The sequence below is a fragment of the Muntiacus reevesi genome, chromosome 2 (genome assembly GCF_963930625.1).
Source record: "Muntiacus reevesi chromosome 2, mMunRee1.1, whole genome shotgun sequence".
Lineage (NCBI taxonomy): Eukaryota > Metazoa > Chordata > Mammalia > Artiodactyla > Cervidae > Muntiacus > Muntiacus reevesi.
Window position 1 is genome coordinate 64,254,862 of NC_089250.1, and position 13,466 is coordinate 64,268,327.

The 13,466-nt window shown below is 39.4% G+C and overlaps 2 protein-coding genes across 4 annotated transcripts in view; one reads left to right on the plus strand and one right to left on the minus strand.

The window, feature by feature from the left end:
• Nucleotides 1-8,159, plus strand: part of TLDC2 (TBC/LysM-associated domain containing 2) — a 59,688-nt gene extending 51,529 nt beyond the window's left edge. For both annotated transcript variants that reach the window (XR_010661478.1, XM_065921959.1), the window contains one exon: nucleotides 7,934-8,159. Coding sequence is in view for 1 of the 2 variants with exons in the window: in XM_065921959.1 (XP_065778031.1) it covers nucleotides 7,934-7,982 (49 nt within the window). In the remaining variant the exon portion in view is untranslated. The remainder of the gene's footprint in view (nucleotides 1-7,933) is intronic.
• SAMHD1 (SAM and HD domain containing deoxynucleoside triphosphate triphosphohydrolase 1) overlaps nucleotides 1-13,466 on the minus strand; it is a 65,084-nt gene that overhangs the window by 48,400 nt on the left and 3,218 nt on the right. For both annotated transcript variants that reach the window (XM_065921953.1, XM_065921952.1), the window contains exons 2-3: nucleotides 12,153-12,219; nucleotides 3,621-3,672 (exon numbers count right to left, since the gene is read on the minus strand). In XM_065921953.1, the coding sequence (XP_065778025.1) occupies nucleotides 3,621-3,672; nucleotides 12,153-12,219 (119 nt within the window). The remainder of the gene's footprint in view (nucleotides 1-3,620; nucleotides 3,673-12,152; nucleotides 12,220-13,466) is intronic.

Genomic DNA, 13,466 nt, shown 5'->3' on the forward strand with positions numbered 1-13,466 from the left:
CCCTCACTGTGGGTCCTTCTACTGTGGTGGGCTGAGTATCGTGGGTAGTGTGGGAGGTGTGACCTGCTCCCCAATTTGGTTGGTGGCCAGGCCCTGCCTTGTATGGAGACTCCCAGCCACTGGTTGGCAGGGCCAGATCACAAGGTAGCTGGCTGAAGAACCCCAAAGTGTCCTGGGGCTAGTGCTGGCTCACTGGTGGGCAGAGCCAGGCTCTGAGATGAGACACTCTGAGGCCGGGGTTCCTGGGTCTGGTGTTGGCCTGCTGGTGAGTAGGGATGAATTCCACAGTAGTTGGCTGAGGAGTCCAAAGTGCCTCAGAGCTTGTGTTGGCTTGCTAATGAGTGAGTCCAGGACCTGCGGGGTCCCAGGGCTGTTGTCAGCCTACTGGTGGGCAGGGCCAGGCTCAAGGGGCATTCCAGGCTAGTGCTAGCTCACTGGTGGGTGGAGCTGGTTCCGAGGTCTCTGAACACAGGGGCCCTGGTGTCCTGAAGCTGTCGCCAGCCTGCTGACGGGTGGACCTGAATCCCAGGACTGCTGGCTGAGGCACCCAAGGTGTCCCAGAGCTAGACCTAGCCTGCTGTAAGGCAGGGCCAGGAGGTAGGAGCCCAGGACTGTTGCTGGGCTGCTAATGTGTTGGCTGGGTCCTGACAGGATAGGCTGTGGGGCTGCAGTGGTCTTGGGGCCTGTGTCTGCCTCTGGTGGATGGAAGGATCAGGGTCCTGGAGATCCTGGGACTGGTGCCCACCCACCAGTGAGTAATGCTGGGTCCTGGAGTTAGTGCCTGCTATGTCAAATACTGTACTTCATCTTCACTTTTATATAATTTCTGGCTTCAGAGGTCAACTGAACTAAATTTAGCATGAAGAAAACTGACTCAAGAATAAGAAGTTATAATCTTGGGTTAGGCAATGGTTTCTTAGATATGATACCAAAAGCATAAGAGACAAAAGCAAAAATAAATACAGTGGACTACATCAAACTTTAAAACTTTCGTGCTCCAAAGAACACTATTAAGAAAGTAAAAAGATAGGGAATTCCTTGGCAATCCACTGGTTAGGAGTCCAAACTTTCATTGCTGGGGGCCCAGGTTCAACCCCTGGTTGGAGAACTAAGAGCCTACAAGCTCCTCAATGTGGCCTAAATAAATAAAAATAAAAAGATAATCCAGAAGATGAGAGAAAATAGTTGCACAGTGTATCAAATATCAGGGACTTATATCCTGAATATATAAAGAACTCATAATTTAAATAGATTGTGGTAATGACTGAAAAACCTTGTGAAATTTCTAAGAAACAATGATTCATATATTTAAAACGAACGAATAAAAGAATGTATATGTGTATAACTGAGTCACTTTGCTATACAGCAGAGATTAGCACAACACTGTAAGTCAACTACATCTCAATAAAAAATAAAAATGAAAAAAAAAACAGTGAATTGTAAGGTACATGAATTATATCTCACAAAAGCTGTTTTTATTTAAAAAGAAATAAAGGTAGATGTCAAATTAGGGTAGAAATCAATTTTTTGTTCAACCGTACTGCTGATGAAGCTAAGGTCAAAAAGGTATCAATTTCATTACTAGACTGACTCACTAACTCAAGCACTTAGTAGCTTTAAGAACTATTTTCAATGACTATAGTTTATACATGCAGTTAAACAATTTTGCTTTTCATGAAAAATAGAAAAATAAATAAAAGGGAGTAAATGAAACTACTGACTGACTTGAAAATTACTTTGAAAATATTTTTTGCAGCAAATTGTGAAAAAGTGACCTCAGATTATCTGAGATGATCTCAACTAATGAAGAAAACTCATCTTACCTCTGCCCTGCCTGAAGAGACCACCCAAGCTGCAGCTATTGAGGAGGGACACAAGAGAATGGAGGACAGTAACTGTCTTCCGACTGCAGGACGAAATATTTAGATATCATCTTTGGAAGTGATCCTTCTATTTACTTCTTTATGAAAAGGAAGTATTTTAATATTAGGTAACTTTTTCAAAAAGGGTTGGGATTAAATAAATTTACTCTAAGAATCACTACCTTGTCTCTAAAAGAAAGTTATTGCAGAATTGAAGCAAATTTTCAAACATGATTTTCAATGGAAAATAAGCAGACTAACTTGTAAAAGTAAAATGGTCATAGGATCTAAGATAACTCAGTGCATATAATACCTCTGATGAAAAATACAAATGGTGACTTGGTAAAAGGAGAATGACAACCCTGTCCCCTCTTCCAGATCTGAAACTAAGTCCCCTTACCCTATAGATCTCAAAGGGTAAGCAATGATGTACATTTCCTATCACTAACCAATCAAGAAATATTTTTCTTTTTTTTTTTAAGAAACATTTCTTTAATTATGGTATTAGAACCATACTGAAGAGCTTGTGAAAAATGCACATTCCTAGGTATCTAAAGTAAGTTCCCATAATCAGAAATTCTGAGATGGAAGCTAGGCAGTTGACTGCTTCTTCAGATTATGAGACTGACGCGCTGCCTACTGTGCTAAGAGGGCAGATAGTTGACTGCTTCTTAAAATTATTCTTGGGACACTAAGTCTGAAAAACAGGGCTTTTAAAATGTCTGGAAGGGGCTGGGGGATGAAAAATAAACAATTTTTAGGCATATATCTACTCTTTGACCTATCATTTGATAAAAATTTTTACCAAAACTGATTAAGTAATTTTAATTTAAAAGTTATCCTAGGGCTTCCCTGGGTGGCTCAGTGGTAAAGAATCGACCTGCCAATGCAGAAGACGTCGGTTCGATCCCTGGTCTGGGAAGATCCCACATACCGCAGCTAAGCCTGTGGACCACAACTACTGAGCCTGTGCTCTAGAGTCTGGGAGCTGCAAGTACTGAGCCCACATGCCACAAATACCGAACCGAGTGCTCCAGAGTCCATGCTCTGCAACAAGAGAGGCCACGACAATGTGTACCTGGGTACCACAGAGAAGAATAGCTATAACTAGAGAAAGCCCACGTACAGCAACGAAGTCCCATATAGCAAAAAGGAAAAAAAATGTTATTCTATGACTTAGGGTAGGGCTATATGTGTGGATATGAATATTTCTCAAAAATACAACATTAAATGAAAGTCTAGAAGGTTACTTACTGTAAATGAAATTTCATGTATATAATGTTAAAAAAAAAAGTAAAACAGTACTACACACTTTTTATGGCTATACATAGATACATAGTAAAAAATCCAAAAAACATTGAAGAAAATGATTAAACACCAAGTTCAGGATGGTGCTTACTCTTGGAGAAAAAAGGATGGAAACAGAATTCAAGAGGGGTACATAGGAGGCCTTCTATTGTTTCTAATATTTTGTTCTAAAAATAAAAGATCTGAAGCAAATTAGGCAAAATGTTAAGATCTGACAAGCTCGGCAGTAGCCTATGTATACTTTCTATGTGCTTAAACTCTTTTAGCTTTTCTTGACTTATATACTCTATGGTTATTTTAGAAAGTGCAGAAAGTTTAGGAAAGTAATACCCATTACTCTTAATCCAATTACTGAAAAGAGATTTCTTTCCATTCTTTTAAAAAGGAATTCTACATAACTGAGTTATATCACTTTACGTTAAAAAATAACAATAAACTCATTTCTCTTACCTTCATTGTATGTTGGATACAATTAGGCAGCTTCATTCTCTTCCCACAGGAACTAAAATTATAACAAGATAAGCAAATCTATCATTATTTGCTTAATAATAATCCTGGAGTATATAATCAACTTTAGATTACTAGAATAGAAGTCAGATTAAAAGGAACAATTAATAATCCAAACATACTCCTCCCTAGAAACCCTCTCCTTCCTTTACTTCTGAGACATGTGACTTCTGCCCTTAATCCTCTTCTTTCTTGGTAAATTCAGACTTCAACACTTCCCATATCTGCATCACTGAATGCTCAATATACACTTCAAACTTACTTTAACCTAATTGAGGCTAACATCTACCCCAATGATCCTAAAATCTGCATGATTCATGTGAGTGAAATCTCAAGATAGGTAGGTCTCTTTGAAGTAGAGCATAGTGATAATGAAAAAGGTTTTTGGAATCAGGCGGAACTGGCTCACATATGCAAGTGGAATCTACATGACCTTGAAAAAGTCACTTAACCTTTTTTAGTACATTGATATTCTCATCTATAGCACAGAGATAATACTATTAATATCTCCCTCACAGGGCTGCAGAGGGATTAAACAGTGTGTTCAGCACTGAGGTTACCACAGACTCAGTTGCTGCCCTCAAGAACTACGGGAGAATTTTAATTATTATTACAGATGTTACAGAAATTACTACTGATGTCCAAGTCAATATTTGTTCCATCAGCAGTGTTTTAAGTACAAGAATATAGAAGTTTATTAGTGTAACCATGTGGTGACTATGCAAACAAAGTCATCTAACTAAATGGGAAAAGATGTCACATCTAGGAAAACTACATTTTTTTTTTTTTTGGAAAACTACATTTGTTTGACAATTTGAGTCGCTGTCATAGCAAAATAACTTTCAAAGAGAAATAAGCATTTCTTACATCAGTTAAGAAGTATCTAGGATACAATGAAAAGAAAAAATATACCCATTTGAATGCAGAGATCCAAAGAATAGCAAGGAGAGATAAGAAAGCCTTTCTCAGCAATCAATGCAAAAAATAGAGGAAAACAATAGAATGGGAAAGGCTAGAGATCTCTTCAAGAAAATTGGAGATACCAAGGGAACATTTCATGCAAAGATGTGCTCAATAAAGGAGAGAAATGGTATGGACCTGACAGAAGCAGAAGATATTAAGAAGAGGTGGCAAGAATATACAGAAGAACTGTACAAAAAAGATCTTCACACGCACAAAAAAAGATCTTCACAACCCAGATATTCACGATGGTGTGATCACTCAACTACAGTCAGACATTCTTGAATGTGAAGTCAAGTGGGCCTTAGGAAGCATCAGGACGAACAAAGCTAGTGGAGGTGATGGAATTCCAGTTGAGCTATTTCAAATCCTAAAAGATGATGCTGTGAAAGTGCTGCACTCAATATGTCAGCAAATTTGGAAAACTCAGCAGTGGCCACAGGACTGGAAAAGGTCAGTTTTCATTGCAATCCATAAGAAAGGAAATGCCAAAGAATGCTCAAACTACCGCAAAATTGCACTCATCTCACATGCTAGCAAAGTAATGCTCAAAATTCTCCAAGCCAGGCTTCAGCAATACATGAACTGTGAACTTCCAGATGTTCAAGCTGGTTTTAGAAAAGGCAGAGGAACCAGAGATCAAATTGCCAAGAGTTCCAGAAAAACATCTATTTCTGCTTTACTGACTATGCCAAAGCCTTTGTGTGGATCACAATAAACTGTAGAAAATTCTGAAAGAGACGGGAATACCAGACCACCTCACCTGCCTCTTGAAAAACCTGTATGCAGGTCAGAACGCAATAGTTAGAACTGGACATGGAACAACAGACTGGTTCCAAATAGGAAAATGAGTACGTCAAGGCTGTATATTGTCACCCTGCTTATTTAACTTATATGCAGAGTACATCATGAGAAACGCTGGGCTGGAGGAAGCACAGCTGGAACCAAGATTGCTGGGAGAAATATCAATAACCTCAGATATGCAGATGACACCACCCTTAGGGCAGAAAGTGAAGAACTAAAGAGCCTCTTGATGAAAGTGAAAGAGGAGAGTGAAAAAGTTGGCTTAAAGTTCAACATTCAGAAAACTAAGATCATGGCATCCAGTCCCATCATTTCATGGCAAATAGATGGGGAAACAGTGGAAACAGTGGCTGACTTTATTTTGGGGGGCTCCAAAATCACTGCAGATGGTACTGCAGCCATGAAATTAAAAGACACTTACTCCTTGGAAGGGAAGTTATGACCAACCTAGATAGCACATTAAAAAGCAGAGACATTACTTTGCCAACAAAGGTGCATCTAGTCAAGGCTATGGTGTTGCCAGTAGTCATGTATGGATGTGAGAGTTGGACTATAAAGAAAGCTGAGCGCCGAAGAATTGATGCTTTTGAACTGTGGTGTTGGAGAAGATTCTTGAGAGTCCCTTGGACTGCAAGGAGATCCAACCAGTCCATCCTAAAGGAGATCAGTCCTGGGGATTCATTGGAAAGATTAATGTTGAAGCTGAAACTCCAATACTTTGGCCACCTGATGCAAAGAGCTGACTTATTTGAAAAGACCCTGATGCTGGGAAAGATTGAGGGCAGGAGGAGAAGGGGGCGACAGAGGATGAGATGGTTGGATGGCATCACTGACTCAATGGACATGAGTTTGGGTGAACTTCGGGAGTTGGTGATGGACAGGGAGGCCTGGTGTCCTGTGGTTCATAGGGTCACAAAGAGTCGGACACGACTGAGTGACTGAACTGAACTGAGGATACAATGAAAGGAAATGCAGGATAATACAAGACTTCTTGGTAGGGGTGGTGATCAGTCACAAGATCATGAATGGACTTTTAAAATTCACTATAGTGACGAGTTTCTAAGGTCCAAATTTGACTTATGAGTATAGGTATGACTTAAGCACAAATCAAATATTTATGGTTTTAGCTTCATTTATACCTCTCTTCCTCTATCACTAATTACTCATAATACTAAAATCCTGAGAAAGAATTTAATAGGAATTTAACAGCTCAAAATCCTATAGTTAATTTCCCTGCTCTATTTACATTACTAATCAGTCTCCATTTACACTTACTAATTGGTCTAGGCATGTCAGCCTGATACCTGGCTGAAGCAGAAAGCAAGGGGTTAGGTTTTATCAATCCACTAGCTAATTAGACTGAAATGTAAATCGTTTGCTAAAAGTACTTAAATAGACTTGGAGCCAGAAGAACTATAATTGACCTCTATCTTGTACCCTGAAACTCAGAGTAACTACAGAATCTAAGAATGATTTTCCTAGAATGCATAGAAGCATCATTACAGCTGATAAATCATTAAAGCAGCATGCTTTGTATTTACTATTCCCCTCTCCTCAGCTGTTTGAATAACAAGCACAGAGAAAGGCCAGGCCAAGAAGTACCTAAAGGCAGAGCTGTAACTGACAAAGGTTAAGCATAGTTGCACAGCACAGCATAACCAAGAGTCATAGCATAAAACAATGCCAACCCTAAACCAACCTCACTGCCGAGTCTTTCCCTCAACTGATATTCAGTATTCACTACTCAATTAGAACTCAAAAAGAAGCTACTGTATTCATAAAGAAATCATGAGGAGGTGACCAAAATGGGTGAAGGGGTTTCAAGAGGTACAAACTTGAAGTTATAAAATAAGTCATGGGTGTGTAATGGACATTATGATGACTATAGTCAATTAATGTTGCAGTACATGTTTCAAAGTTGCCAAACGATAAAATACATTTTATGTTCTAAGGCAGGGCAAGAAAATTTAGGTATAACATGGTCCCTGCTTGTGCTGGGCCCTCCCTCATGTGCAGTGTGTATCTGGATTACACATTAACCAGACCTCCTCAAAGGTGAGAATGCAAAAAAAAAAAAAAGGTGAGAATGCTGGCCTGACTGAAAAAAAAATGCTGTTTTTTCCTTCTGATGTAAACAATGTAACTCGTTAGAAGATGAATTTTTCCTTTCCTAACCCTGTAAAGGTCATGTTGACACATTACTCCTATGTGCAGATCTGGAGTATGAGTCTTCGGTGAACTTTATGTAAAATTTCAGTGCATCACTTTGATGTACCATCTGTTATCTCAAAAATGTACATGACTGTCTTTGACTTCTGACAGATAGAACATTCCTCAGAGTTTTCTAAAAGGCTGTCTCCTGGGTTATAATCTTCAGGTTGGCTCAAATAAAAATCTCTATTTCTCCTTTATATCGAATTCTAATTTTTTGTTGACTCATGAGAGTAAATTTTTGTTGTTCTTTTTTTGGTGTTGGTTTCTTTTTTGTGCAGCTTTCAGAATCTCAAGTTCCTCAACCAGGGACTGGACCTGTGCCCTTGACAGTGACAGTGCGGAGTCCTAACCACTGGATTGCCAGGGAATTCCAAAGAGAGTAAATCTTAGGAAAAAAAAAAATTCTTTGTAACTTTGTATGGTGACTAGACTTACTGTGGTGATCACTTTTCTTTTCTTTTTTTTTTTACTTTTCAATATATACAAATACTGAATCATTACATTATACACTTGAAATGAATATAATATTACATGTCAATTATACCTCAATAAAAATCTATTTAATTTAAAAAATCACTGATTAAAGTATATTAAAAAGCCACCCAAAACCTGGAAATGTCTTTGTTTTGGCAAAAGTTATGATAAAGTAAATACTTTTGTTTTTTGGCTGCTCTGTTTGCTGAGCATGTTTTCTCTAGTTGTGGTGAGTAGGGGCTACTCATAGTTGTGGTGCAAAGGCTTCTCACTGCAATAGCTTCGCTTGCTGCTGCTCCTGGGCTCTAGAGCACAGGCTCAATAGTTGTGGCACACGGGTCTAGTTGCTCCAAGGCACATGGCATCTTCCTGGACCAGGGATCCAGTCTGTGTCTCCTGCATTGGCAGGCAGATTCTTAACCACTGGACTACCACAGAAGTCTCCAAATAAATACTTTAAACAAAGATTTGGGCCAGGATAGACTACAATAAGATTTTATTTCTGTATTTCATCATTTCTGAAATGTAATGTTTCTTACAACTAATGTATACATTTAATGTAACAATGTTTGTTATTAACATTTTTTTAGAAAAACCTTTTACAATCATCAGTTAATCATGAGGAAATACAGGAGTACTTATCTAAACTGATTTCCCCATAGAAAGTAGAGTCTAGGACAAGAGTTTGCATACAGGTAATTTATTTTGGGATGTGAATCCTGGGAAATGGAGAGGAGGGTTAGGAAAGGTAAAACAGGAAACAAGGGGAAAACACTTTAATCAGTTGCATTGGTACTACTGTGAACAACTTCAGCTGATCCCGGTGGGATCCTCAAAGGTAGCTCTGAGCAGGAGAACGCTGTTAAAATGGAAATATTCTGTATCTGCCCTGTCCAACATGGTAACCACCAGTCATAAGTGGTTACTGAGCACCTGAAGTATGACTAGTGGAGGTGATGGAATTCCAGTTGAGCTATTTCAAATCCTAAAAGATGATGCTGTGAAAGTGCTGCACTCAATATGTCAGTAAATTTGGAAAACTCAGCAGTGGCCACAGGACTGGAAAAGGTCCGTTTTCATTGCAATCCCTAAGAAAGGCAATGCCAAAGAATGCTCAAGTGACCGCACAATTGCATTCATCTCACATGCCAGCAAAGTAATGCTCAAAATTCTCCAAGCCAGGCTTCAACAATACATGAACTGTGAACTTCCAGATGTTCAAGCTGGTTTTAGAAAAGGCAGAGGAACCAGAGATCAAATTGCCAACATCCACTGGATCATCAAAAAACCAAGAGAGTTCCAGAAAAACATCTACTTCTGCTTTATTGACTATGCCCAAGTCTTTGACTGTATGGATCACAATAAACTGTGGAAAATTCTGAAAGAGATGGGAATATCAGACCACCTCACCTGCCTCTTGAGAAATCTATATGCAGGTCAGGAAGCAACAGTTAGAATTGGACATGGAACAGACTGGTTCCAAATAGGAAAAGGACTACGTCAAGGCTGTATATTGTCACCCTGCTTATTTAACTTATATGCAGAGTACATCATGAGAAATGCTGGGCTGGAGGAAGCACAAGCTGGAATAAGATTGCTGGGAGAAATATCAATAACCTCAGATATGCAGATGACACCACCCTTATGGCAGAAAGTGAAGAGGAACTAAAAAGCCTCTTGATGAAAGTGAAAGAGGAGAGTGAAAAAGTTGGCTTAAAGCTCAACATTCAGAAAACTAAGATCATGACATCCAGTCCCATCACTTCATGGCAAACAGATGGAGAAACAGTGGAAGCAGCAGCAGATTTTATTTTTGGGGGCTCCAAAATCACTGCAGATGGTGACAGCAGCCATGAAATTAAAAGACACTTACTCCTTGGAAGGGAAGTTATGACCAACCTAGACAGCATATTAAAAAGCAGAGACAAAAAAAAAAAAAAGCAGAGACATTACTTTTTCAACAAAGGTCTGTCTAGTCAAGGCTATGGTTTTTCCAGTGGTCATGTATGGATGTGAGAGTTGGACTATAAAGAAAGCTGAGCACTGAAGAATTGATGCTTTTGAACTGTGGTGCTGGAGAAGACTCTTGAGAGTCCCTTGGACTGCAAGGAGATCCAACCAGTCCATCCTAAAGGAAATCAGTCCTGAATGTTCACTGGAAGGACTGATGTTGAAGCTGAAACTCCAATACTTTGGCCACCTAATCGAAGAGCTGACTCATTTGAAAAGAACCTGATGCTGGGAAAGACTGAGGGCAGGAGGAGAAGGGGACGATAGAGGATGAGATGGTTGGATGGCATCACTGACTCAATGGACATGAGTTTGGATAAACTCCGGGAGTTGTTGATGGACAGGGAGGCCTGGCATCCTGTCATGGGGTCACAAAGAGTCAGACACGACTGAGTGACTGAACTGAACTATGACTCAGTATAACTGAGAAATTAAAATTTCCATTTTGATTAATTTTAATTAATTTTAACACATAGCTAGTGGCTCCTGTATAGAAAAACACAGTTCTAAGGAGTCCTGCAGAACCCACCTCAGAGTTAAGAGATGGGCACAAAAAGACGTGACATATAGTGTCCCTTTTGGAATTTGTACTATTTTGTTAACTCATGTGTCCCAAGTACTTGGAAGAATGCCTAACACATAAAGGTCGTCCACAAATATTTGTTGAATAAATCAATAGTATTTGAATCCACAAAGTACGTATTTTCCTCTTAAAGCAAAACTCTACTAGAAAAATCCATTCAGTTCAAATAAGAAATAGGTAGTAAGAAGCAATTTGGAGGAATGAAGTCTGTTAAAAGTCAGTTAAATGTCCTAAAGTGATCTCTTCCTTCAATCTACTTCCCTTACCAACTACTAAGCAGCAATGCATAAAGTAACTCAAGTATAATCCTTTGTTTTGATTCTTTGCTTACTGTTTCCACAAGTAACACTTAACTAAGTGGAATTCCAGAAAAAAGACAATATTTTACTACTGTTGCCAATTCCAATGGATATAAAGTCTCTATTTAAGGAATATTTAGATATTGGATCCTCAACCTAGATCTTTAAAGTAAACCTAGATCTAGATCCTAGAATCTCCAGTCGTACATACGGACCTCAACCTCATGTGCTAATCACTTTACACACATTGTCTCACAGGTATCCATTTCACAGGTGCAGAAACTGAAGGGTTAAATAAATTGTTCCCAAATCATTCAACTGAAAAATGCCTAACTTCTTTGGACAGTGTCTTTAGCACCAAAGAAGCATTTCAATGCAAAACAGAAAAAGAGACACAGAAGTACAGAACAGACTTTTGAACTCTGGGGGAGAACGTGAGGGTGGGATGTTTTGAAAGAACAGCATGTATATTATCTATGGTGAAACGGACCACCAGCCCAGGTGGGATACATGAGTCAGGTGCTCGGGCCTGGTGCACTGGGAGGACCCTGAGGAGTCGGGTGGGGAGGGAGGTGGGAGGGGGGATCGGGATGGGGAATACGTGTAACTATATGGCTGATTCATGTCAATGTATGACAAAACCCACTGAAATGTTGTAAAGTGATTGGCCTCCAACTAATAAAATAATATTTAAAAAAAATAAATAAATAAAAAAATAAAAAAAAAAAAAAAAAAAGAAGCATTTCATTAAGACACCTTTAAAAAACCTAGAAATACGTTTAAGATAGGACTGCATGTTGCTTGCTAATGTTTTTTCCTATCAGTTCTACATTTTCTGATGTGAATAATTCAATTATTCTGAACTTGAGAGTAAAAACTTGGTCACTACAAACTTCATGAAAGTTTGGCAGCAAAAATTTTTAAAATAGGAGTCATTAGTAATACTAAACACAGAATTTGCACAGCAAAAACAAAAACAGCTGTTAAACAGCAGGCATGGTATTCTGTTTTAAAACACTACAAATTTAAAGTGAGGACAGTTAATATTAATGATCTTGGGCTCTGTCTTTCAAATGTGAATAAAAAGGTCTTAAGTGTGCTTGGCTACAATGTGAATTTTATCATTCTCACCTTATTTCAAGATCTTCAGGACGTGACTCATCAAGAAAGGGCAGTAATGAATCTGTCATTTTCTTCTCTATGGAAGAAAACAGAGGGAAAAAATGATTTCAATATTTACAGCATTTGCTTTCCGATTTCTTTCAGTTTGGATCCATCAGAATTTACTCAGATCAAGATTTTTAGAGCATCCAGTACGTTGCAGTGAAAAGGACAAAAGAGGAATGAGTTTTTCTCTTTCCCTTTCCTAAGAACAAAGAATATAAAGGAATAGTGAGCAGGTCCGAATATTCCTAGTTTTTTTCACTTTGCTCCTAACTCTGAATGTTTGAGTTTGCTTTTCTGCCCCTTAACTCTGTAGGAGCTACACTTCTCACCTATTTTCTTTTGACTCTATGCTAAATACATCCCCCTATCTGGAGTTTACCCATACAACACCCTTTACCTTGTAGTTACATATCAGAAAGAAGGCCACAGAGCCACTGAACTGCCAGACTCAATTACTGGATTACTAATGCCAGCTTATGGTTGTCTTTGAAACAATACAAGAGGAAGAAATCAAGATCCTATCACCTTTATTCCTCATCACTGACTCCTGACTGCAAGCCCTTGCCTTACACAAGCCCCCAGGCTCCTCATGGAGTGGGGGGCACAGTTCTTCAGGCACAAGCCTACTGTTTCCCCTCTCCGCCAGCTGAGAATAAAAGCCCCCTTCTATTTCCTCCAAACTCTGTTTCCGTATTTTTCATTCAGCTTCAGTAGGCAGAGAAGGCTATGATTTCAGCCGGCAACAAGTACTGGCAACAAGGTACTTCCCAGGTGACAAAGTGGTAAAGAATCCTCCTGTCAAGGGACTTCCCTGGTGGTCCAGTGGCTAAGACTCCTCACTCCCGGTGCTGGGGGCCCAGGTTCGATCCCTGCTCAGGGAACTGGATCCCACATGCCACAACTAAAGATCCTGCATGCTGCAACTAGGGCCCAGTGTAGCCAAATAAATAAGTATTTAAAAAAAAAAAAAAAAAAAAAAAAAAAAAAAAGAATCCTCCTGTCAAGAGATAGAGGTTCAATCCTTGGGTCAGGAAGATCCCCTGGAGTAGGAAATGGTGACCCACTTTTGTATTCTTGCCTGGAAAATTCCATGGAGCCAGCTCAGGGTTACAAAGTGTGGATGCTGAACACTCAGGACTCAGCACCTTCCATGTGGGTTTGTTGACAGGAGGGCAAAGGTGACTCTGGGCCCCCAAGTTTACAGCCAACCTTGCCCTTCCAAGGCTAGGGTGAGTTAGATCAAAGCATGAATGTTCAGGTGCCAGGTGAGCAGGGTCT